The sequence below is a fragment of the Tetranychus urticae genome, chromosome 3 (genome assembly GCF_039701765.1).
Source record: "Tetranychus urticae isolate SD_2017Ah chromosome 3, NJAU_TeUrti_SD_1.0, whole genome shotgun sequence".
In the NCBI taxonomy this organism is placed as follows: domain Eukaryota; kingdom Metazoa; phylum Arthropoda; class Arachnida; order Trombidiformes; family Tetranychidae; genus Tetranychus; species Tetranychus urticae.
Genome location: NC_142960.1, coordinates 16,391,808 through 16,413,571, shown reverse-complemented (window position 1 = coordinate 16,413,571; position 21,764 = coordinate 16,391,808). Strand labels below are relative to the sequence as shown.

The 21,764-nt window shown below is 31.0% G+C and overlaps 2 protein-coding genes across 6 annotated transcripts in view; one reads left to right on the top strand and one right to left on the bottom strand.

Annotated features, from left to right (window-relative positions):
• Positions 1-104: 104 nt before the first annotated feature.
• LOC149093489 (rap guanine nucleotide exchange factor 4-like) lies at positions 105-21,159 on the bottom strand. 2 transcript variants are annotated; one of them, XM_089269292.1, is made up of 9 exons: positions 21,027-21,159; positions 20,398-20,480; positions 11,409-11,849; positions 7,856-8,450; positions 4,640-5,749; positions 1,787-2,169; positions 1,247-1,425; positions 880-1,177; positions 105-707 (listed from the first exon to the last, which is right to left on the bottom strand). In XM_089269292.1, exons 1-9 carry the CDS (start codon positions 21,151-21,153, stop codon positions 474-476), a joined length of 3,450 nt encoding a protein of 1,149 aa, XP_089125418.1. In that variant the 5' UTR covers positions 21,154-21,159; the 3' UTR covers positions 105-473. The 2 variants fall into 2 exon arrangements, with proteins under 2 accessions (XP_089125418.1, XP_089125419.1); XM_089269293.1 differs by lacking the exons at positions 20,398-20,480; positions 21,027-21,159 and adding an exon at positions 16,515-16,814.
• A 51-nt stretch (positions 21,160-21,210) lies between these two features.
• The window catches only part of LOC149093488 (kin of IRRE-like protein 3), a 79,062-nt gene continuing 78,508 nt past the window's right edge, over positions 21,211-21,764 (top strand). For all 4 annotated transcript variants that reach the window (XM_089269294.1, XM_089269295.1, XM_089269297.1 and 1 more), the window contains exons 1-2: positions 21,211-21,350; positions 21,595-21,736. In XM_089269294.1, the coding sequence (XP_089125420.1) occupies positions 21,343-21,350; positions 21,595-21,736 (150 nt within the window). In that variant the 5' untranslated portion in view covers positions 21,211-21,342. The remainder of the gene's footprint in view (positions 21,351-21,594; positions 21,737-21,764) is intronic.

Below are 21,764 nucleotides of genomic sequence, written 5' to 3'. Positions count from 1 at the left end.
GTTACAATTTATTTTATTAAAGTATTGAATATTTTGCACTCAATTGTTAATTATGATTATTGATGATTATTGAACATGGTCAATAGAGACAATAACTTCAAGAGTTAATTAGATAATAAATAAGTTTATTGCATAACCATTAACATCTCAATTTGATAAAAAATATTGGAGTAAAAATGATTAAATATTTATGTTTGATTGTCAGTTTGATATTTGATTTGATAATAAATGCATTGAATCAACAATTACAATATAAAAAATTGTATAATTTTATACAAAAGTCAGTAAACACATTTATCGATATAACATTGAAGCATAAATTGTTCACAAAATAATGATTTGCAATAGACATTCATCTTCGACACTTAATTACAATAAAGTGTTTGATATAAACGATTTAATAGTTGGATTGCATGTAAATTATTGTCAATTTGCTTCCATAATCATTCCTTCCGTTGATAACAATCAAATAATCAGATCCTTCGATGTTCCAAACTGTGTGAAAGATGAAGTAAAAGGCGTTGATTGTCGATAACTTTAAGATCTTTAATGTACTGGTCAATCTTGATTAGAGCAGCTTTACGAGTCGATGGAATGATTCCTCTGTTGGAATAATTAGAATTGGATGATCCATTGATCAGTGAATCCAATTTCATTGGTTTACTTCGACAGAATCTGAAAGTTCGTAAAGATTGAGATAGCATCACCTAAATTGAGAAACAATTGAAATTATTAAATTGGTCGATCATTAATACTTAACACGAACAATGAAATCAAGCAAAAGATGGATTTCGGTGATTGAATCATTCATTATGAATGAGATGAAATGCCAACGTGATGATATTAACAATTAAATAACAATTTACTTTCAATTCTTACCATTTTTTCAAAGTTTATTAAATTATTTTCTAGATAAGTTTTGTTCCCTTCATGAGAAAATGTCATGTCTTTGAGTATTAAAGGAGTAAATGGTATTATCGGTGCTTCCAGTTTCGATAAATAGACTCGATATTTACGATGATTTCGCGAGGGATCGATCAATGATTCGTATTGAGAAAAGGTTCGCTTCAGTTTGTTCGGCAATCGTTCCCATGTTTGTGTTAATCGAGAAACTGCAATGTTACTTAAACCCATTGTTATTGCGAAAAATATGCTTAGATTCTGATGTTCCTTGCATCTGAAAACAGAAAAATAAAGTTAAAGTTTGATGAAAAACGAAGCAAGAGGTTAATCAAGCGATACTCACAATCCAGCAACTTTAATGAATTTTCGTAATATTTGCACTCTTTTAGATAGACTCGTTGTTAAGACGATCTCGGTGACAACCCAATATTGTATTTCATTGAATAAACGTAAAAATAGATCCAGATTTGCCGTGATGTGTCCAAATTTGACTCGCCCAAAAACATGATAAATAAACTCATACTGAAGAAGAAAAAAGATTGAACATAAACTGAATGATAAAACTGTTTGGATCAAACTGCAAGTCAATGAATAGCTTTGCGTGACTATTTGTTTATACACAAGAACTGAGGATATCATGCAAAACGAATCCGCGTTATGCAACATTTCATAAAGGTTCAGATTTACTCAACTTCTATTTTCACGACTTCTTTCAGATCATCTTTTAAGTCAATCGAAAGACAGATTCAGAAAACACTTGAAACGATTAGGAAAACATTTCTCAAATGATGTTGATTAATGAAAAAGATGAACGAAAGTGATTAATGAACGAAGTTGAGGGAAGTGAAGCAGTTGACCCGAACAGATTTATAACAAAGCTCACCTCATGAACGTTCTGAAAAAGTAACCAAGAATAGTAAGTTAAATAGTAAGCAATATCTTGAGATGAGATGTCTTCCAATGCAGATGAAAATGATTCAATTTTGGGTCCTTCTTGTTCGGGCAAAGGCGTCAATGCATCAATGTGGTCAATCAAGGAAACAAATATTCGCCCATTAACACTTAAGCCAGTTTGTATGGAAACGTCTTGATTGTCGAACAGAACTCTTTCTCCAGTCGATTTAACTTCAGCCAGAATCAATTCACCTTCTTCCTTGTTCAATCCAAGCTTATCGGCTGCAGCAATTTTAATGGCACCAGCAGTTGAGTCGATTGTCATCTTTAGAGTTGTATAAGTATGATCGGCACAATAAATGCGAGAAATGACTGAATAAGAAGAGTACAAAAGAAACAAAATAATCCGTTAAACTCGCAAATGTATCATTTCTATGAATGGAACGAGATTTATTGATTAAGAATCAACTAAACCAGGTAACACAACAATAGGTGAATGAACAAGTAAATAATGATATTCATAACATCAATAAATATTATAATATTAATAATATACTTTGCATGAAATATTCATAACAGAATAATAACCTTTTTTCATGTTTAACATTCAAGGATTTAACCTGTTATTATTATTAACATTGCTATTAAACAAAATTCACTGAAAGACGCATAAATTTGAATTATATTCCGTCAACTGAATGCTCGACCTGAACAAAAGTTGAGATTTGACTGAAAGGAGAAAAGACTAAATGTTTTCAACAAACAAATTCCCTGAAAAGTTCATTCTATGCAAGTTGTTCAATTGTCAGCAAACCCACTCGTATTCAATCACATGAAGATCCCGAGATACTCATATTGATACAAAGCATATTGACCTAAATTATTTGATAAAAGATCAAAATTATGAGTCGAATGAATACGGGCGATAACTGAAATCGAAAGTAGATTTATGTCACAAAAACCATTAAATAAGTTATGGTGGAATCCAGTATTATCGCATAAATATCTACTCATTGAATATTTTATGGCTTTCAATAGATTCTAAAGTGTTGCTAGTTCCTGTAAAAATATCATCCATTTACCTTATCAGTCGTGAAGTAGATTAAAGTAACAAGGAATTGTACGATGAGCATAAGTCCAAATTTATCATTTTGTTTCATTAAATGCACAAACTCGACCTTTATCCACAAAATACACTTTTAGTGTTAAACTTTGTTAGTAAATAGTACAACCTTTTGAACAAGTAGCAGCAATAAAAAGCATCAAGCAATCGTTACTCAAAGTTACTGGTCACAACATTCATTTATATCAATGCAGCTTGGAGTTTCAGAGCATACAAAGTAACACAATTTACCAAAGTTTCACTTGTTTTCCTCTTCATAAACTTCAATTAAATCTTTTCAAACTTTGTTACCTATTGAGTTAATGAAACTTTTAGACCAAACAAAATATCCAAAACAAATCGATTTCGACTGACAAAAAGTTGCTTCATTAGACTCAAATTACGAGTAAATGGATCAACAGTTTTAAAATTTTGAACTAAATGCATCAACTGTGCACATTCCTTGATTTGGATTGTATCACATCGAAATGCAAAATTGAGTTTCTCATCACCAAATCAATTCGATCGACTAACTCGATTTCAGGAGTTAAAGTTATTCTAGTGCAAAGTAACCGTTCTGTTGAACACGAAGATTAGTAAATGAATCGAGTTCTGACTGAGCTGCATATTTCGGTCAAGAAATGGTCAACATGAATGAAGAATAAATCAGTTTGCATTCGATTAATTGAGATAGACTTTGAGTGCTAAACTTGAAACAATTTTTGCTCTTTTATTGATCATTAAATAATGTTAGAGTAATCAAGAAAAGCATTTCATGGAAACAAAAAGCATGTGAAAATTTTATTTATTAGTTGAATTATGAAAATACTGAATAATAAGAAGATTACTCCAAGAGAAAAACATTTTCATGATCATTCATTATTAATGTTATTAAGTTAATATATTTAAACATGATGTTCAATATTGTTTGTGCCCTTTCATGGTAATCTATTCAATATTTACAATTCAATATTTAATGTTTGCTCCAGATTACAAGTTAACTAACTCATAATAGTCATTTGCATGTTAATCTTGAACAGTAATTTGATTACAAGAGGAAACAGAATAAACTTATTAATGATTGAACTCGACTGGGAAGCAACTTTACTTTTGTTTCGTCAACTGTTCAAATTGATTTAGAATCGAAAAGAGAAAAGTGAGGAACAATTTTCAATTTTAATTGAGTTTAGTTTTGTCACAGTTTCAGTCAAAATGAGTGAAAACTGTCTCTTTTTGATTCGCATTGAATCAACTTTTAAACAGACGTCATCAGCCATTTTCATTATTAATATCATTATAAATATGCCATGAAATTTGTTCAACTACATTTCTGTATTTCTTTTGAAAATGTTTCTTTTACAAAGTCGATTCCATCATAAACAGACCTTTCAAAATGAATAATCTCTTCTGAGCTTCTCAAATTATCAATATTTCAATATCTGCAATCGCTGTTCTATTATAATCATGTAATCAGATTGAGGTTCAAAAAGTTACATTTGTTCATCAGAATTTGCATTCAAAATGAAATATAACTAAAGCAATTCTCGATCATCATTTGTATCTATTACAATCCATGAGAATACATCTGTAAGTTATTGAGCAATGAGAATTAGAATTTGAGAAAATATCTTTAGAAGATTTTAGAACACGAATAACGAATTCGAATCTGGTTTATACATGAATTAATTTAGTTTAACTTTGTTTAGTAAGAACGATAATATGATAGAACTTTTTGCTTACTTTCATCTTTGGGTTGAATTGAGTTGAAGCGAAGATTGATCAAGAGCCAATCATCAGGAATGTTGGTGAATGCAATTAAATTATCAGTTAAGCCGTTGGTCGACAATCGACGAATAGGTCCAGGAAGATCATTCTTCCACTTCTGAGTTCCACGTAGAACGAGATCATCTTCGAATCGTTTCCTGTCTTTACAAATAGACTCTAAAAGAGCCAATTCATCTTCGAGGAAACCTTCATATTTGATTAGATCTGACTTGACCAAGTTATAAAGTTTATCAACAAAAGTAGTCACATAAGAATCTCGATGAAGAACTTCAGAAATGAGATTGAACCAAATCTTAACGAAACGAATCACTCGTTTCTTATTGCCAATAATAAACTCCTTTTCTTGTCGAGTATTAAGTAAATCAATTTTATAGTGTTTCAACAGGTAAACACAAAGTGCATCAGTTTTTAAGAAGACGATGTGAGTTAACACGAAATCCTCAAGAAAAGTGTCCACTGAATAAATCAATTCCAATGGTCCACCTCCTCGAAGTTGAACAGAACTGGGTAAAGCACAAGCAATTTCAGGAGGTGAAGTAACATCTATTCTGGTCTCCAAAAGATGTTCCAACATTTTCTCAGGAGTTCCAGCCAAAACCATGTACTTATAATGTGAACACGAAGATGAATATTTCGAGGTAACCTTTTGCTGTTCCACTTGTGGGTTGACTGTTGGTTGAGGTGAACCCGATGTTACAGGTTGAGCAGTCGGTGGATAGTGATGACTGGACCCATTGATTGTTGATGAAGTCGATGATGGAATTACCTTGGGAACCATTTTACGAAGCAATAACACATCACGTCCATGCTCCTTCAAATGGACAGTGTTGGCCTCGACATCCCTCAAGATGCGGTTAAAGTTATCCTTATCAACCCTCAAGAAATGGCAATTGTCTTCATTGGTAATTATTGTCGCTGCTCGAGGAGCATCATTGACCAAAGCCAATTTGCCAAAATCATCGCCTTCACAAAGAGTACAAACAACTCCTTTACCAACAATGACAACATTAACAGTTCCTTTCAATATGATGTACCAACTTTTACCTGGATCACCTTGATTAAACACTGCAATTAAACGAGATAAATTGGAAGCAATTGATCAACAAAAGGAATCATGAGAAAGTGAAAAGGTTGACAGAAAAGGTGGAAAGCTGGAAACAGCAAGATTTAAACTTATTTCTCGGCAAATGCTCAGAATAGCTATTATATTTATATCTTCAAGGTAAGATTATTTGTTTGCTTTATCATTTCACTGAACTTTTCTTCTTCATTATTTGGTTAGATAACACTTGAGTTATAATAAGATTTGAAAATATTTTCATTCGTTTTTTTCGTATTTTTTGTTCGATCCTTTCAGTTTAATAAGCTTCAAATGTTTGCTTCATTGATTAACTGTTTTTTTAATCACTCAATTAGAATCTTTTTCTCTTCTTTCCGGAGATCGAAAGTGATTGAAATAAAAGAATTTCACATTTTTCTTGGTTCTTCAGAACTTCTCAGTTCTCTCAACAATGAAAAGGAAACACAAGTTATCAAAGTATATGAAAATGACAAGCGAACAATTGATGGGGAAAAATTTTTTCTCATCATTTTCTTTTCCTGCTCTTCTTATATAACGTAACAAAAATATTGAAGAGATGAACAAGTGCGGAATTATACTGAATAGCGTAAAGGCAATGTTCAAGATAAGGAATAGTACATCATGGGAATTGAAGGAGAACTTTTATTTAAAATTGAATTGACTTTCAGGTTAAGGTTTACGTTGCAATTGCTTCTTTCCTGTTTTTCCAGAAGGTATAACATGTTGAAAGGTTGGATCAGATATAAAATGAAAAAGTAGAGTAAAGAGTAAAAAGGTTTTAAACATTTCCCTGTGAATAAAAATAATATTCAGTTCATTTTCAGTGTTTTCTTTGCTTCAATTGTTAAACAAGATTAATTGCTAAATTGAACTAATAAATAAATCTTTCAAGAGCAATAATTAGCTTTACTTTGCAAATGGTTGATGCAAATTGAAATTTACTAATTTGACATTTCAAGTGATGAAACAAAAGCAAAGCTAATTTTTGACTGACAAACCAGAAGATTATATCGCAACATGGGAAAATATGCAGACATGGTTAACACCGAGAAAAAAATTAATGTTCATTAATGGGATTAGACTGAATGTCAATTTGGCTGAAATTAAACTCCAAATGCAAATTAATTGTTTGTAACTCCAACGAAATTCAACTCCAAGTTTAAAGTTGCTCATTAAGGAAGATTCCGAGCATTCGAAACTGAATAAATCTTGAAACTGAAAAGCTCAATCTTATCTAACTGATTCCCTGTTAAAGTGATGAATTAAAGGAACTCTTGTAAATATCGAAATGAAATCAATGCTCAAGCTTTAGTTGATTGATACAAATAGCATTTGAATGACTTTAAAAGTTCTGTTGGTCAGATTTGCCAGCAACATTCGTTTAGATTCTTGAGATAATTAGATTTCATGGAGAGAATAAAATGAAATGTTCTATTTGTATTCGTTTAATTGTTGTTTTAATGGCTGATTTTATAATTCTTTATGATTCCTTTTCAATGTTTTTTGTTTGCTATTTTTGTATCTGCTTCTTCATGTCATTTCAATGAAACTTTCATTGAGTTGAAATCGAAGGTTCATGGTTGATTTATAACTGTAATATTACATGACATTGTTATGATGTTAGTCTGGATGGATATCATTTTATCTTTTACATTATTCTTTAAAGTTTCAACAAAATGAAGAGAAACAAAAAGTAAAAGAATTTAAATTCAAAACTTTATATGGAACCAAATAGTGGTAACAACAACAGGTAATCATGATAAATGGCTCTTGTAGTTGCTTGAATTACATTAAAAATCAAATGAAACAATTCTTCTTCTTTACATTATTCAAGATAAAACTATTTTCTCATTCACTTCAAACTGAATTTGTTTGCTATTTTTTGCCATTCATTGAATTAGAAGATTTTATGAAATATAAAAATGACGAAGGAACAGATGAAAATGGAAAAATCGATATAAATTCATTTATTCAGAAAAGCTTTTCAGCTGACATTTAATCTCGATATTTCATTCTGTTACTTGATGCTTTGCCAGTGAAAGGATGAACAATGAAATTAATTTAAATTAGTTTGAGATTGAAATACTCACAAACAGTTCCTTTCCTTGGATGCTTTTCAAAAGCAATAACCGAAGCGAGTTCTTTGCGCACTGAATTGCCCAAATGTGATAGCGCCTTGATGTGCATCAACTCTTCATAAACTAGATCCACTTCTTCTGCACTTCGTTCTTTTGGACTTTTGCACAAGATGAGTCTGAAGTTGGCTTCGGGTGCAAGTGAATGGAGGGTCGTTAAACAATGGACAAGGGCACTTTCGGTTCTTCGTTTACCCTCAAAACTGGGTAAACTTGGTAAATCTTCTGAACGCAATGATTCGTCTTCTCCGTCAAAGATGAATCGATAGAACAAGTATTTGTCCCAAAACTGTGAATCACCCGTCGGTGAAGTAAGAACATTTTCTTCCAATAAAACTTGCAACATTGCTGCTGCTTGAGATCGAGAATGAATCCGTTTAGGTGTAACACTAGAAGCAGATATAAGCCAATCAACCAACTCTGAACCAACCAGGCAATTGCGATAAACAAGGCCAACATTGTATTTACGATCTCGAATCATAGAAGGGTCATGGGCAATGATCAAAGCTCGCAATATGCGCCCAATCTGAAGCAGTTCGACGGATTGATCCTGCAAATAAAGATTCCAAGCAAGAATTAGTCTATAAGATAAATACGAATACGAATGAATATGAATGCAAAACAGCATTAGTTTGCAATAGTTGTGTGTTTCGAATGTCGACTTTCTTTGCAACATTGGATGAATGGAGTTAAATGCAAAAGTGCATTAGAATGGATTTCGATTTGACCGACTTATTCGAGTATCAATTGAAGTTTTGTCAATAAATGTATTGCATTCTCTTGCTCATTCTCTTGGTCAACTTGCTAATCCTTAGATATTTCTTGATCTTAAGCAATTAATATCGATGAAGTTTTACTCAATTGATTATTGATTGTGTTGCAACTGAAGCAATTCAGTTCGGTTGTTGATATTATTTCTCGATCAACAATTGAAATCACCTTTCATCATTCTCATGAATACAAAGTAACAGAAAAAAACTGTTCAACTCGACTGTAAAGGAACTGAGGGAATAACAAAAGCAATCATCTTTTTATCACATTATAAAGAATTATTAATACGACAAAAGAAATAAGGTTTCCTCTTCAATCCATTATTATTGTTATTCACTGAATAATTGCTTTCTTTATGAGAATAATTTGAATGGAAATATCATTACAAATACTATTTATCAAAGAAAATGACGAAAAGAATTAAAGTTTGATGTTTAAATCATGAAATTCAGACAGAAATGGAAGGGAATTGTTCTACTTTCAATAAATCTCATCGAATTAATAACTGTTCAATGGTTGTAATTAAATAAAAGACTGAAGAAGAAGAAGCAAAAATGAATAAGACAAGAAGATTCACAATCAGATAATTGTAACTGAACAAGTTAAACCCCTAATATTATTACAGACAATAAACAAGAATTATGTTCATTCTCATTGGAATCATTCCTTGGGCTAAATTGCAGTTATTTAATTATGAATATCATTTCCTTAAGGAAACGATCATCAAAAGTATCATTTTGCATTCATCAATAATTAGATGAATCAATCTCAAAGGGACGATTTCGAAGAGTAAACTCGAAGATCTAAACAAACATTTCTTAAGGAAATAACTTGAACAACATTTAAATAAAACAAATATTTCGTCGCAATTAACTCGACTTGTGATCTTTGGTTCTACTGTTTTGAGTAAAGACGGAAAAGCATTAGATTTGAAGCTCAATTAATCCAGAACAATGCACTTGATTAACATGATTTTGGATGAAATTGTTATTCTTTCGCATTGAAACGAAAAAATCAAAATGATAAATCTAATTTTGCTGAATTTTGATGGAAACTTCTGTTTACTTGGCATTGTTGATTCAGTAGTTCATTGAAGCAAAAAGATTTACTTTTAAAAGTCTTTTCAAATCGTTCTGAATCTGAACTACAAAAAAGGGAAAATTGTGAACGAAATGCTGAACAATTTGAATATCCTCTTTTCAGTTGGAATTGAATTAAATGATGAAAAACGGAAACAATTTAATTGCTGTTGACCTTTATTAAAGCTCTGAAAGTCTCTTCAGTTTTACTCTCAACTTATTCAGTTAATGAACACAATTATTGACTGTTAATGTGAATAAAGTAAAATACTTATAAGTTTATGAACAATTTCATTGCTCAAATGATTAGCTTCATTACTACCAGAAACTGGATAAGCAGAACATTTAAGCTTATTTTGCAGTAACCAGGTAAAGAGGGAAGAAGATGAAGACAAGACGAGAATAGCAAACAAGGCAAAAATAACGATAATAAAAAGTTAACAAGTGACATTTTTTCATGTTATTTAGCTTAAGATCATTTTCTCGAGGGAAATCAATGGAAAAAGTTACCTGTTCAAAGTGAGCGTATAAAGATGGAAATTGAATAAAGAAAGATCAAGAAAATTATGATCCATGGTAAAGTAAACAATGTCGACGTTAGTCAATATATTCAAATCTTGCATCGTAATTGATGAACCTTCATTTAGAGCTTCAATATTGGGTTAAACGCATAAACTTCATGATAAGTCTGATTCGTGTTTCATATTATAGTCATTAACTATGATAATGAAATAATAAGCATTAACATTACTAAATCTCATTAATCATGAAAAGATTGAATCGACTGTAAGTTGACTTGTTAACAGAATTAATAAAAATTCACTCCCAGTCTAAAATGGATTTTTGTTTCCAGAATCAGGAAAATGAAAAATTGATTTCTTCTTAGAGTTATCATTCAATCAATTTTCATCAAAGTCTCGAGTTTCTAATTTTGCATTTCAGGTTGAGAATAAACTTTTCAAGATTATTATCGATACAGAAACTGCAGTTTTCTGTCAAATAGTTATTTTGATAAGCGTTTTGGTTCAACAGCTGGGATTGATTTTCCCTTATTGTGTTTCTATTCAACAAGTTGCTATTGTAAATGAGAGTAAAGTTTAATGAATTTCATGATTCCCTCATTATATTTTTATAAACGACTTTTTTGCTCATGGAAATCCTAATGTTCATTGTTCTCCTGATGGATATTTAATCAAGAAAAATTTAACTTCATGAGGTAAAATAAGGTGAAGATGAAGACAAAATGAGGTTAAATTAGATGAAAGGAAAAGTAAAAGTAACCAGATTGTCAGGTGCAGGTAAAATAGAGGTTAGAAAATTGTAAGAATGCTAAACACACAGCATTATGATGAAGAAAAAAACAGTAACCAGAATAGCTGCTGATGAAGATGGAATAAGAAGATAAGAAAATGGCGAAATAAGAATTGTAAGAATCATGATATTATTACATGAGTAACTACAACTATTATTACTTATCTCATCTATTTTTTTATCTCTTTTCAAGCTACCTTTACCTGAACAAGTACATGTTTCCATGGACACTTAACAGGGAATGATAAAAGGGAATGATGAAGAATGATAGATAAAAAAAAGGATGAACAAGATGAAGAGCGATGATAATGATGATTGAATGAGTTTGGCAAAAGAGTAACACTTACCCGTTGGATGGACTTGAATCGATAAGACAAACTATCAAGAGAATTGTTACTTTTAGTTGAGTTTTTGGTTGTGATGATGTTACAGTTGTTATTGCTGCTGTTTTTGCTGCTGTTGTTGCTGTTGTTGTTGCTTTCAGAGCTTTGGTTAGTTGAGTTGCAATTATCATTAGTTGAAGTGATTCCGTTTGCCTTTGATTCTTCACGAATGCTCAGCGATTTATTGAATGAGGCTCTCTTCAGACAACGCAAACCCACCAAAGGTGTAACAATGTCAGTCATTAGATGTGAATTTTGATCCCATATCTCTTGGAATTCATCTTTTCGCACTCGAAGAAGAGTACAAGGTTCATTGGTTATGATGGAAACCGAGTGAGGTTTACCTGTTAACACTGATTCACCAAAAGCAGTTCCAACCCCAAGAGTGCAAAGAGTAACGACCTCCTGATACAAAGATGAAACATTTCTTAATTAGCATCGAAATTTCATTAATCATGTTGATGGAATATTTCCATGATTCGAAAACAATTTTCCTTGCAGCAAGTGAGATAATTAAGGGAATGAGATGAAACAAAGAAAGCGAGAAATTAAAAGCTAAATTCATTAACTGTTTCAGCTAATGAACATGAAAATTGATTCAATAAAATCAATAAGTCGATACAAGTTGTCCATTAACAGTCATTTTTTGCATCTTTAAGCAATAATGTGATCAGTAGAATGCTTTTATCTGAAGTTCTGAGTTTAGCTGCTTTGGTAAAGAGTTCAACTTTTTCGTTTTATTCAATTTAGTTATGAGAAATTGGTTGAAAATCAATTTGAATAATCTTGAATGGACTTTAAATTTGGTAATCTTTCAGTTAATAAACGTCAATTTGCTTTAACCTTACATTGATTTTACTTGAACATGATATTGCCTTTCAGAAAACTCTTCTTGGAACAAGATTTCTGCCATGATTAATCTGAATGTTACTTTAGGTTGACTAATAGTGGAAAAGCTTATGCATTATGACCTTTAGTGTGATCTTGTTTCGCATTTAAAGTGCATTTCATCATTTATCTTTTCATAAACTTCACACATTTTCATAGAAATGTTCAGATCTAAACACACAGTTTTCAAGAACCATTCAATGAGTTATGCCATTGAACGATGAAAACTTTCTCTCAACTATAAACCATTATTAAACTAAAAAGCAAACTCAAACAACAAAACCAAATAAGTAAACAGTCTTTGATTTATTATTAAACTAAAGCCAAAAATAGATTCAATCAGTTTACCTTAACATTGAAAATAAGGAAAATATTCAAAGTAAAAATAAATGCATCATTCCGTTTCATGCACAACAACACCAGCCAATTCCACAAACAAAGCTTCCACCGTCTGTGTCGAATTGCATTTCGAGATGAAGACCAACTTGAAAATTCCTAGCACTAACAGCGAAATAAAAATGATCCCAACGTCACAAGTGAAAAATGCTTTTACGCTATTCATTCAAAGCAGTAAAGTTGAGTCTAAATCGGTTTAATCAAGAGTTAACCTTAAAGCTGAAACACGAACACTTTCTTGGAATGGCTCATGTTAACCCAAATTCAATTATTTCGTTAGCAACACTGAACTATTTTAATGGGAACAAATACTTGCGGTAACGATTTCAAGGCAACTCAAGAGTACAAATAAGCCACAAATGCTAATAAATGCAAATTGCAAAGTTGGATTCTTGGAAGCAATTAAAGGTTTTATTGCTCAAATTAAAAACTAACTTAAATTGGAGGATCTTGAATGCTACAAAATAGCATTTATACATTCATTAGTAGCTTAATTGTGCAAAACTTAATAAACTGAACAACTCTCAAGATAACTTGATCAAATGCATTTTATATCTTATTATCCAATGCTTTTACCGTTTCAATCGATTTGCGAATTGAATGAAAAATAGAAATTGGTTTTTCAATTTAACCTTTCAATGTTGGCTGGTGGATGGAATCAATCAAACTGATCTTTTAAATTAGGAAACAAGTTTGGTTACACTTGGAAATGTTCAGAAACTTGGTTGAATCTATTTTCTTGCAGGTTGAGGCCAACATGAAGTTCATTTGATTATTACTGAATTACCTTTTCTCGTTTCAGAAGCAACTTCTTTTTTCATATCATAGTAATACAATATTCATATTATATTATTTGAAAGCATTGAGAGTCGAAACTAACTCAACTTTACTTTTATCAATATGCTTTTTGAAGCATGCAACTGAAATGCTTAGTTGAGTAAAGTATAAAAGTATCAAAAATAAGAATTGACAGAACATCTTCGTCATCATTTCGAGACATTCAATGATTTCCAGCGAAAAGCTCAAGCTGATTGAATTTAATTTGTTTTCATTCATGTCAGCAAATTCAACATTTGAATTGCAAATTAGGGTTGAACAAGAAAAGGCTTTAAGAAAGCCAAGAAGCCATTTTGTTTTCTTATTTTCTAATTCAATTCATCTCAGAATTCTCAATTAGCTTTATTAACAATTCTACAAACATGAGAAGAAACTGTTTAATTGATAATTCCAAGAATTATTATTCGTTTGGTTTAAGTAGAAGTCATTTTATCGATTAGCAAATTGGAACAATTGAGTTTCTCTTCGCTTTCTCTTCGATTCAAAATTGATTCGCAATCAATTTGATCAAGTTTAGCTTAATTCATGTGATTACACAATGAAAACAATGAGACAATCAATAAACTGAATTGAAATGGATCAAGAATTGTCAAAAGGAATGGAATAAGTTATTCAAAGTCGACAAATGAAAAAGTTTTTTGTTGACTTCAACTTTGATCCATCACAGAGGAGAGTGAAAAGTTAAATTGAAAGTTAATTAAATGTTCAGAGTAGTTATCATGTTATGAGTTGATAAATGGAAAGATCTAATGAAAAAAGAAACAATTTCTCAGCAAAAACAACAAAAGAGATGAAATTTTCGGTAAACTCATGAAATTTACATGAGCAAGAGAAGAAAAAGTTCAATGTCAAATCCCTAATCACAAACTGAAGAGCAACTTGTCAATTCATCTTCAGTTGCCTCAATAAACGATGAGTTAATATTTTGAACATTCACTCAATTTATTTTCATTTAAGTTGATAATTAAATTCATGTTGCACACAATCACAAGATTCTGTCATTAATAACTTGACAGCATTGTTCCATCAACAAGTACAATTCATTGAAAACAAGCTCAAATCAAATTCTGCGAATGTTTCGTGATTTCTGTTATAGAAGGACTGAACCATTGACGATATGCACCTACATTGGAACTTCACGAATCGATGAATCGATATAGAGATTTCATTTGTTACTATCGTCGGACCTTTTCAAAGACCAAAATAACGCTTTTCGATTTTTTGCAGAAAAGTTCGCAAAATTAGAAAATCAGTAAAAAGTTCAATTTTCTTCATTTGAGATTTGATTCGACTTTTTGTTGAAAGAATCTTGAGATTAAATCAACTTCAGTGACCAACATTTGTCAGTGATTCAGCTCTGTTCATTCTTCGAGAAAATTTCGAGAGTTTAGCTGTTATTGATCCCAATTGACAGAACTTTAATTTCTTGTTATCCCAAATCAATACAGAATTTTGACTGAAGACCATTGAGAAAAATGACCGGAATTCATTGCATGACAGATTGACAGACAGAAGATAACTTAGCAGTGAAAAAATGATTCCCATTCCAAGTTATCATAACGTAGCATTTTTTGTGAGTAGAAATATTTTCAACTCATTCTGTTCAATAATTGATGGACAAAATGGCATTTAGTATCTACGATGAAACCATCAACTGAACAGTTGAACAAAGTTTTTCCAGTCAAACCATAACAAGCTAATGATGAATCCATCAAATGAATAACCTGATGATTAACCGAAAAGTCAATCAACTCAGTGATTTGCCTTTTAGTTGAGATAATTTCGCTGAATATCGAGTTGAAGTGGCCGTTAAAAGGAAACGAACGAATTAATAGCTGATAATTGAATTTGAAGCAACAACTAATGTTTTGTGAAGAGATAATGTTAACCCTGATGATGATGGAAATCTGGTTAAACATGAAACAATAGAGTTACATGTCAAATCATCTGTAACTACAGAAAACGTTAAATCATAATGACAATTAAAGTAAACTTTGGAAGATAAAAAAACTGTTGAATAAACAGAAAAGGTAAAAAAAGGAAAAGGTAATCACAATAAATAAGTGAAAAGCAACAAGAATAAAGCTGAATAATCAAACATTTAAACTGAAAAACAATGGAAAACGAAAAGGTAACCTTGATCTCATTTGAAGACTGAAAATGAATAAATGCTTTAAAGCGTTTTCTCGAGATTCATTTTTAGCCTAAACACACCTTGAAGATTCTGTTTACTTTCACAGTTTCCTGTTTCAAGATATTCAATCTTGACTGTGACTTACACCGAGAATAATGTTTCCCATCTGATTAATTCAAGTTGAGAAAAGGTTAACCTGGTCAATTTCATTTATCGATTTACTTTTTTCTTCTTCTTTTCTCTGAATTACTCAAAGAACCATGAAGATATGGGTTGGTAAACATGATAATATTGAATAATCAGATCAAGTCACAAGTTATCTTCAACAGATTAAAGCATAATGATGAGTCAAAATGAAAAGCTAAACTCAGTGAACATGAACTGAACAAGATTCAAATTGTCGATCATGAAAGCGAAGTTGATTGTAGTTGTGATTGAATTATCAGAGGAATCATGAATTTCCTGTTTACTAAACTTGTTAATCTTATCATGACCATTTCCAATGTTTCCAATCAACATTAACTTCGACTTTTTATTTCCCTTTCAACTGTAACTCGGCGACTTGATGAGCGATCATTAAATGAACATTTTATTTCATCTGTAATTTGCAAACTGATTGAAGAAGGACAATTGATGGAGAAACTGAGAAGATGAAAGTTTACCTGGAAAGATGTTTATTAAAGTGAATGAAAGGATAAGGAAAGGTTAAGAACAATTGAAGAGGTTTTATGTACTTATGTAGTTGGACATCCAATAATATTGGAAAAGGGATTTATCATGAAATGAAACAGAACAGATAAAAATGTTATTCAAACCTTTCGTTTACTTTTCCTTTTACTGTTGACCCAATACACTTTCCTTCGGTGAAGCATAATTATATGATTTAGTCAACATTTGATTAAACCTTTTGTGTGGCTGATGATCAAGTTAACATAACAACAAATTAATCACATTCAGGTAACCAGATGAGACAGTTGGAGACACTTTTCATGAGACTTTTCCGTTAATTACACTCAACAAGTAAATTCAAGTCAAACTGAATTACATCAAGATTAATGGTCACTTTAAATCCAGATAATACACACAGAGTTTCATGTAAAATGGTTATTAATGTCTTTCCAGTTGTGACATTTATTGATGAAAATGGTTAAACAATTTATTCAACAAAACAGATTCAAGTCAATGTTGCAAATGAACAAATGTCAAAATGTAGATTAAAGCTCAGTTATGGATTGACTGAGGAAAGAAAATGAATTTTTCTCTTCAAGCTTTATTCCAATGATGATGAATGAGAGGCGGTTTATTCAGATTGTTCAGTTTCCTTCTGCTGTTGCCTTTTATTGACAGATTTTCATACTCATTCAAATAATCAATCAGATTAGGGATGAATTTAATTGTCACCTTGTTACGTCTCCATCACTTTTTACACGTGTCTTTCCCTGAATGTATCAATTACCTGAACACACAATTGGAACAAATAATTGGCTTTCATTTTTTCTCTCTCTCTCTCTTTAAAATTGTCATTTGTCCAAAATACAAGTTGAACTTTTTTGCTCCTCCAACTCAACAACTCTCCATGTTGAACATGAAAAGGTTGAGTTTAAAAGCGAATGAACATAACTGAACAAATCAATTGAAAATAGTAAAGTGTAATTTAATCAAATTGTTCAACTACGCTGTTGCTCTCATTATTCAATCTAGTTAATCATCATTTAATGGAAACTCTTGTACAAACATTGTTCAATCCATTCAAGAATCATTCAAATGTTGCCCTCAATTTTTCCTCTCAAATCTCAAGAGTTATTGCTTTTCACTTTTATATTTAATTACGTGACTTGATGCTCAACCAAATAAAAATTATTTCAAAATATTCTTCTAATTAAAATGCAATTTTCAACAATTGCGTTTATTAACATCATTTTAACAATCGATGACTTTTTTCGAGTTCATTGCTGCACCATAAATCGACTTATTTGTGATTCTGCAAAAGATTAAAGATCTTTGATCGATGCACATTTATTTTACTTAAGCATAAAAAGTTTTCCGTCCAATATCATTCACTCGAAGCATCTGGATTTGAACCACAATTCCCAGAGTATTTCATTCTTTAGCTCATTTGCCGATGAATAGATAAAGTGCCTCAAACCAAATCAGATTAATCACTGAGATAATTGTCGAATCAAAGTTCATCATTTATCATCAAGAATAAGCTTAATTTTATGTTTATAAGTTTTCTGAATCGAATCACATTTGCGTACTTTTGGGTAGGAAATATTTGTTGCTAAAACTAACTCGAGGAAATCATTGAAAATGTTTTTCTTCTCAAAAAAGTTCTGCAACATTCAACAATTAATGTGGGCCCTGAAACGCACTCAAAAAGATTTTGTAGAAAGGAACGAAAATTCAGATTCACTTTTGACTCCCAAGTGGCTGATCAATTCAGGCATTTCGACATGATGACAACCTGAATTTCATGAGTGAATATATGTTTTTAGAAAATCTTTATTTAGAATCATTGCAATCGTTCCAATACTCTGATTAATCTTTCTTTTACCTTTAATATTGGAACCAAGAGACAATCATCCCGATGAAATATTCGTAAAGATAATTCTTGAAATAGAAATGAATCGAGAATGAATAACTCTGAATGGTTCAACACTTTTTCCTGATTCATCAAACTTTTCAAGTTTCAACTATTCATTGGAAATGAAGTTCATGACTAATGAAAATGTTTGAGCAAATATTTATTCAAATTTATCCAAAAGAGAAAATTATTAATTGAATGAAACTGAAATCGAAGGCGAAATGAAAGATGAATGAAGAAAAATAAGTTGATCATGAAATATGGAATATTAAAAAATTAAAAACTCCATTTAAACTGAGTTCGTGAAAATTATTGATCAAAAGCATGAAATGAAAAAGCATTTTAAAGGTTAATCCGGAAACAAATTTAATGAAAATGATAAAGCATTTCATGGAATAAAATTTGACATTAAAAAAGATACAAAAAAAAGACTCGAGGCATTATTTGAATTATCGCCTTTGAAAGGTTTACAAATCGCAATTTGATTCACAATGCTTATCAATAAATTAATTACATTGAAATACAAGTAATACATGAATATGATTAATTAAATGAAATGATGAAACATGTTCGATTCTATTCATTTTATTCTTTTCTTTTCTTCCATTCTGATAACATTCAATATATTGCGATGAATGAATCAATTGTCAAGCGCCATTGGAATATGCTTCAGGGTAAATTCATTAGAACTTGTTTGCTTTTCATTTATTTTCCACTCAACAGTCAAAAAGCTTGCTACACTTAACAGCCATTTTCTTATTAAATTGTGAATGAATATTCACCTGAATGATATTCATGAATCACACAGTTGGAAGATCATTCCATGATATTGATATAAAAAAATAATCATCAAGAACGAAGAATCACAAGAGTTGAAATGATTGATCAATTGATTGAACCTCATCTTATTAGTTCTGATAAAACGAAATTTCTTCTGCAATCAACTCGAGATATTCAGTATTAATATTATTCTTCCATGAAATTGGCCAGATTTAAAATTCAGTCGAACCAATCATTAATAGAAGGGAAACTTGAAAATTATTCATAAAGCACTGAGTTCCAACAGCAGTTAACATGTTTAATGAGCTCAAGTAATGAATTTAGAACAGAATCAAGTCAAGATCCAAAGACGAATCAGCCATCATATTCATGAATATCTTGCATCCATTAAGTTCACCTTTTTAATTTTCTAGATAATGGGTTTTCTGAATATTAAATGAGTTCGATAAGAATGTGATGTCAACAATCTTATCGCATTTATTCCAACTTTCAAATTCTTTTCTCAACCGATTTTTTGATTCTCCTTGAAACTGGTTTTCCAAGTTAGTCAAATCACAATTAGATAAGTCTAATCATTTCAACTCAACCTATCAAAATTGACTAAATATCATGTTCAACAGACGGATTGTGTTCTACCTTCAGACTTAAAGGATTAGACTTTATAATCTGTAATCTCATTTAATGATAAACAATTAAATCTCCTGAGGATCTGATAAAGGTTTGGAAACATTTAGATTTCAATGTTTCTTTCAATGTTCATTTGCTCAATGTGCTTATTGGGTTCACTTTGTTTCTCTAATTTGTGTTCATCTCTTAAATTTTAAATCATGTTCTTGTTTCAAATGTGCATTTTATTCCTGTAAATGTTCATGAAATGTTCTGAATCACATGTAGTTTGACCCACAAGAACAAATTAACTGTAACCTTGGAGAATTTGTTTCTTTTTCTTTATCCATTGTGAGTATTTTGTTTCCATGTTATTCACTTGACCTGCTATTCTTTCAAGTCCAATGTTCGTTTAAAAATTAATTGACTTGATACTTTGTTGCTCTTTGAATCATTGATCTTGTGAACTCCATGTCAACCTGATTCTCCATTCTGACATTTTCTATTATTAGTCATTCGATTTTTTGGAAAGGTGAAATTTTACAAAAAGACTTTGAAATATTGTCAAACTTGCCTGTTGCTCCAAGAATTTTAAGAATGGAAACTGATTGAAGTTATCATGTTGCAAGATGGAAATACATAAAGTGTCATGAATCTGACACAGATTGCAATGGAAAATGTGGATTCGAATTTCAGGAAATTTTAAAAATGAAAATTTCCAACATTACCTTTGCTTTCGCATTGACTTGAACATCCAAAGATCCTGTAACAACGGCATACCAATTGAATGCTTTATCTCCTTGCCTGAAAACTTAAGACGAACAAATGAAAAACAAAAAAAAATGAAAAGATGAAGAAGAAGATCAATAGAGATCGATTTGGATGATGAATGAAAATAAAAGGTAAAATCAAAAGTATCGTGAAATTTTGACAAAAAATGGAGAAAAGAACAGAAAAAGGATGAAAAAAGCATTTCTTTTCATTTCTCAAAATTCAATGAAAGGTAATGAGAAAAATATGGTTGGTTAAATTGTTGTTGAATTACAATTTAATTAAAATTGGGTTGACTTGATCAACAATCCAATAACTTTAATATCATTCATCATTACTTTCCTTTCCTTTAATCGGCTTAATAATGTAAGCCTTAATTTAATAAGGTTTTATCATTTGTTGAACGTTAAGAAGATGAAAAGAAATGATGATCATCATGATAACTGTAATCATCATTAAAGTTTGATGAATTCAATAGCAACCTTTGTCAACAATTGAAAGTTTCACTGGCATTGTCACTCTTATTGTTTCATTTTTAATTTGCTTTCTCAACTTTTCTCTCAACAGTTTATTTTAATCAACTTACCCACAACTGATTTATCAAGTCGCTCAACAATTGCATGTTTACATATTTGTTGGAGCAGAGATGGATGCATTCGTTGGAAGAATCGAGTTAATTTCAATTTACCAACAATGTTGTCAACGTCATCCATGGTTTTCAGTTGAACAAAGTGTCCATGAAACAGTAAATATTCACAAGGGTTTACACAGTTGGGTCAACATTTTGATGGGTCGAGTATTTGGTCCGAGAAACTGGCGAATGGGAAACATTCAAGTTTATTACAACAAATTAACTTAGCATATCATGATTCTCATGATGAACTGTAACCTGAAAAATGTAGATGTTTGAGTAAGTTTAATGATCGACAGCGCATGTTGTACCTAAAGTACATTTACAGTCAATTTAAAACTCGATTAGGTGCTTATCGCCATCTATTGTGTTCATCTTGGGTCGAAATGTCGATCATCGAAATTAATGGAAAATGAATTTCTTTCAAATTTCTCTTCTTTTAATTTTTAAATCGATAAAATTCATAAATTGAAATTCAATTTACATCCAATTTCATTCAACATTCAATTTTTCCTTTTTTTAGGATTCGTTTATCGCTTATAATAATGATCGTTAGATGGCAGCACATCTACCAATTGTATGTGGAGAAGGGAAAGCGACACCTGGTGAGTGGAGAAGGAATGTTTCTTTACTTCGGTTGTTGGCTAACAAGTAATTTTAGTCAAGTAAGTTTAGGTTAAGTGAAATGTGTCT

Coding starts and splice junctions, on each gene's coding strand:
- LOC149093489 (XM_089269292.1), bottom strand. CDS start 21,153: ATGGATGACGTTGACAACATTGTTGGTAAATTGAAATTAACTCGATTC. Junction 20,481..21,026: donor ACTTGATAAATCAGTTGTGG/GTAAGTTGATTA, acceptor GTTCGTCTTAAG/TTTTCAGGCAAGGAGATAAA. Junction 708..879: donor TAATAAACTTTGAAAAAATG/GTAAGAATTGAA, acceptor TTCTCAATTTAG/GTGATGCTATCTCAATCTTT.